Source organism: Clupea harengus, chromosome 17 (genome assembly GCF_900700415.2).
Source record: "Clupea harengus chromosome 17, Ch_v2.0.2, whole genome shotgun sequence".
In the NCBI taxonomy this organism is placed as follows: domain Eukaryota; kingdom Metazoa; phylum Chordata; class Actinopteri; order Clupeiformes; family Clupeidae; genus Clupea; species Clupea harengus.
Window position 1 is genome coordinate 16,722,533 of NC_045168.1, and position 5,000 is coordinate 16,727,532.

At 47.8% G+C, this 5,000-nt stretch overlaps 1 protein-coding gene across 2 annotated transcripts in view; it reads right to left on the reverse strand.

Annotated features, from left to right (window-relative positions):
- The window catches only part of zbtb16b (zinc finger and BTB domain containing 16b), a 59,887-nt gene that overhangs the window by 34,517 nt on the left and 20,370 nt on the right, over positions 1-5,000 (reverse strand). For both annotated transcript variants that reach the window (XM_031583590.1, XM_031583589.2), the window contains exon 3: positions 4,353-4,450. In XM_031583590.1, the coding sequence (XP_031439450.1) occupies positions 4,353-4,450 (98 nt within the window). The remainder of the gene's footprint in view (positions 1-4,352; positions 4,451-5,000) is intronic.

Here is a 5,000-nt window from a genome sequence, read left to right on the forward strand (position 1 = left end):
ATCACCCTCCATCAAAACACTTTGTCTCGCATACAAAAATAAGAGCCGGCATCGAGCTGAATACCAAATCAGCCCATTAGAGATCAGGGGCTCGGTACTTGGCAACCGCAGGGATTTAAAGCTGCAAATACCCAATGACACGGCACAGCGATCGAAACCTTTTCAGAGCATCCAGCCCCAATCGCATCGCTGTTTACATTTAAATCACATTAAAGAGGTTCACGAGGGGGGGGGAGAAAGAGAGAGAGAGAGAATATTTCGCAAAGGAAATTGGCTGATAACAGCCTCCTGCAAGCGAGCAGCTCTGTCTTTCATCACGGGAAAAAAAGAAGCAGTTCAGTCTGTGCATCGCATCTATGCGTGATTATCTTCACAATTATTTTTAGGAGGCACATGACCCACTTGCAGCCCGTGAGGGTAGGGTGGATGGATGGATGGATGGATGGATGAATGAATGAATGGATGGATGGATGGATGAATGGATGGATGGATGGATGGATGTTGGGTGTGCGGGCTTCTGGCAGGAGTGTGGACTGATAATCAGACTAATACTGAGGCTGGTGCTGTGGATCCATGTGTGTGTGTGTGTGTGTGCATGCATGCGCTCATTAGGAGAACGGCTTGTCTGCTGTCTGCAGTCTCAGCTGGGCTTTTCCATAAGGGCTCATCATTGGCTTTAAATGTAACATATGTATCTGAAACCACAGGGGAGGGGGAACGCATGGCAGCCTGCCAAACAGGAGCTATGGCCAGGGCACTTTACACACGCTCCCTTGACAGCCAGAGCGAGAGAGGGAGGGGCTGCGTGTGTGTGTGTGTGTGTGTGTGTGTGTGGGGGGGGGTCGGGAGGGGGCGCGTGAGCATTTCCATCATTGAGTTTAACGTTTCTAAATGGGATTGCTGTCTGTTTTTCACTTTCAATTCTGCTTTGTTTTATTTAATGCCCCCCCCCTTCCTCACAGACACACACACACGCACACACACACACACACTCCCCTCTCCACCCCGTATCCTCCTCTGCTCTCTCTCTGCTTGCTATTTTGGAAGCTGTGGCTTGGAGCGCAGTCAAGTTTCATTAATTTTGGGATTTGGGTACAGTATGTTCCTGGACACACATCTGCGTGCGATCATAAACGCTCCGGAATGCTGGCAGAACATCCAGACCTGCCGGCAGCTCATGATGTCATCGCTCTGAGGGAAAGGCTGGCATGCAGCCAAGCCCTCTGTGTCTGAGTGTGTGAATGTGTGTCTGTGTGTGTGAGTGTGTGTCTGTGTGTGTGTCTGTGTGTACTTTGTACACTCTGCGTTTATGTGTGTATTCCTGTGTTTGTCTGCCTGTGTATTTGTGTGTGTGAGTGTGTGTGTGTACTTTGTACACTCTGTGTGTGTGAGCGTGTCTGCCTGTGTGTATTTGTGAGTGTGTGCCTGTTTGTATTTGTGAGTGTGTTCCTGTGTATATTTGTGAGTGTGTGTGCCTGTGTGTATTTGTGAGTGTGTGCTTGTGTGAGTGTGTGTGCCTGTGTGTATTTGTGAGTGTGTGCTTGGGTGAGTGTGTGTGCCTGTGTGTATTTGTGAGTGTGTGCTTGTGTTTATGTGTGCTTGTGTGTCTCACTCTCAGAGCTCCCAGAGAGCTGCGTCTCACCCTAAAGTCCTGTGTGTGTGTGTTTTTTTGTTCTGGGCTGTGTGTGTGTGTGTGTGTGTGTGTGTGTGTGTGTGTGTGTGTGTGTGTGTTTTGTTCTGGGCTGTGTGTTTACGTGTGTGTGTGTGCTGCTGGGTTCTGATCTGTGTTGGGGGCTGTGAACAGGTGCAGCCAGTGGGGGCCGTTAAGAGCAAATGAGCCCAACACAATCACATCTCAGCCAATAGACACACACACACACACACACACACACACACACACACACACACACACACACAGTGAGAGAAATGATAGGTGCTAGGTTCCTCTAGGTTCCCCTGGGTTCCTTATCAGCAATGATTCACCAGGCTGGGAGACCTTAAGATAATTGGCCGGTTTCCATGGCGAGAGTGATGGGAGTCAAACAGTAGGAGCAGGTGAACTCCAGCTTAGGCCTCTTCTGCTAATAGCTGTGTGTGTGTGTGTGTGTGTGTGTGTGTGTGTGTGTGTGTGTGTGTGTGTGTGTGTATCAGAGAGAGAGTGAGTGTGTGAAATAAATAAGAGAGGGGGGTGAGTTAAGCAGAGGATGAGATGAACAAGTACATGAAAATGAAAGGGAGAGAGAGAGAGACAGACAGACAGAGAGAGATGAGCAAGTACATGAGAATGAAAGAGAGAGAGAGAGAGAGAGAGACAGACAGACAGAGAGAGATGAACAAGTACATAATAATGAAAGGGAGAGAGAGAGATGAGCAAGTACATGAGAATGAAAGGGAGAGAGAGAGAGACAGACAGACAGAGAGAGATGAGCAAGTACATGAGAATGAAAGAGAGAGAGAGAGAGACAGACAGACAGAGAGAGATGAGCAAGTACATGAGAATGAAAGAGAGAGAGAGAGAGAGAGAGACAGACAGACAGAGAGAGATGAACAAGTACATAATAATGAAAGGGAGAGAGAGAGATGAGCAAGTACATGAGAATGAAAGGGAGAGAGAGAGAGAGAGAGAGAGATGAACAAGTACATGAGAATGAAAGAGAAATATCAATAGACAGTTTCAGAGAGTTCAGAACAGTTTGACAATGTATAAGTAATAGAGAAAAAGAGAGTGCCGTTGTGTGTGAGAGAGTTAGTTACTGTGTGTGTGTGTGTGTGTGTGTGAGAGAGTTAGTTATTGTGTGTGTGTGTGTGTGTGTGTGTGTGTGAGTGAGAGTGAGAGTGAGAGTGAGAGAGAGTTTGTTAGTGTGTGTGTGTGTATGAGAGAGTTAGTTAGTGTGTGTGTGTGTGTGTGTGTGTGTGTGTGTGTGTGTGTGTGTGTGAGAGAGAGTTAGTTAGTGTGTGTGCTGTCAAAGTCTTGCCCTCCTCACTACTGACTTAATAGAGTCAAGTGAGGTCTGCAACCTGGTCCTCTAGAGAATATACACTAGACTAGACTTAATCAGGACACACACACACACACACACACACACACACACACACACACACACCTGGTCCTCTAGAGAATATACACTAGACTAGACTTAATCAGGAGACACACACCTACACACACAAACACACACACACACACCCGGTCCCCTAGAGAATATACACTAGACTAGACTTAAATCAGGAGACACACACACACACACACACACACACACAGACACACACCTGGTCCTCTAGAGAATATACACTAGACTAGACTTAATCAGGAGACACACACACACACACACACACACACACACACACACCTGGTCCTCTAGAGAATATACACTAGACTAGACTAGACTTAACCAAGAGACACAGACACAGACACACACACACACACCTGGCCGCCACATTTCCCCTCAGTGCAGATCTCTGCTAGTCCTCTGACAACCCTGAAAACTAAAAGCGACTCCAAGCCCAAAACAACGACACACACACACTCCTCTTCCCATGACCCTCGGCTGCAGCCGCCGCCGCTGCTCCGCGCCTCAGAGTGGAAGTGCCACTGGGAAGGTTCAGAATGTTCTAGAACGCAGGCAGCTTGGCACTGACACCAGGACACATTAGAGTGCTGTGTGTGCTGTGTGTGCTGTGTGTGTGTGTGTGTGTGTGTGTGTGTGTGTGTGTGTGTGTGTGTGTGTGTGTGTGTGTGTGTGTGTGTGTGTGTGTGTGTGTGTGTGTGTGAGCAGCGCTTTGCTGAGCTCCACGCACTCGTGCGAAGACACGACGTTCAGCGGCGGGACAGGACAGACCAGAGCGCTTCAGAGGCGCGAGCCGGCCTATCAGAGCGCTTCAGAGGCGTGAGCAGGCCTATCAGACGTCAGGACAATACAGAACTCACTGTACACACTCTCTGCTCCCACAGCCATGGCAGCATGCCAGGCCTGAACACCTGCCAGTTTCACAATCAGACAAACACAGCCTACAGTACTCTCTCTCTCTCTCTCTCACACACACACACACACTGTCTACAGACCATGAGAGGTGGAGACTGCGTAAGACGTCAGTAAATACCTGTGACATACCAGCCCCTCCCCCATAGACTGGCAGCAGTGTTTCTGTACTTTCTCTCATGAGGGGATGACGACCCGACAGACACTGGGGGGAGGGGGGGGGGTGTCTATATCATAACAGTTCATAACAGTTTGGGGGGGTTGGACGCAGGTGGGATAGTTTAGTATAGTGGGTAGCTTTAGCAGACAGACAGACAGACAGACAGACAGACACACAGACAAACATGAATAGGCAGGTAAGGGATGGGGCCTTACCTGTGTGTGACAACAAGTGCATCCTCAGCCGAAGGCTGTCCAGGAAATGCTTTCCGCAGAACTCACAGCCATACGTCTTCATCCCGCTATGCAGTTTCCTGTTAATCACAACCATAACATCATCATCATCACCATAACAACATCATCATCATCATCATCATCACCATAACAACATCATCATCACAACCATAACAAGATCATCATCATCATCATCACAACCATAACATCTTCCTCATCATCACCACCACCACAACCATAACATTACATAACAACTTTAACCGGTAACACTTTGAAGAGTGAGTGATTAGCACATTCATAAAATGTTATATAAATGTGCACAAATTTGCTTCGCTGTGCCAACAAAGTAAGAAAGCCAAGTTATCTGGCTGTTCTCGTCTCCATGGACACAAGAGTGCGTGCCTGTCGAGAGGGGAACCAAGCGTTCAGTCAGTCATGGGAGGGCCTCTCCGCACGAGAGGCCCAGCTAGCTAGCTAGCTAGCATTAGCCTTCCATTGGCTTCCATTCATTTCTGCTGTTTTTTTTTTTTACATCAAATAACTCTGTAAATAACTACTGTTCCTTTACATGGCCGTTGTTATTTTCTAGAGAAAAAAGTACGTAGTGAGAAATTTTGTGTAGCAAAAGAT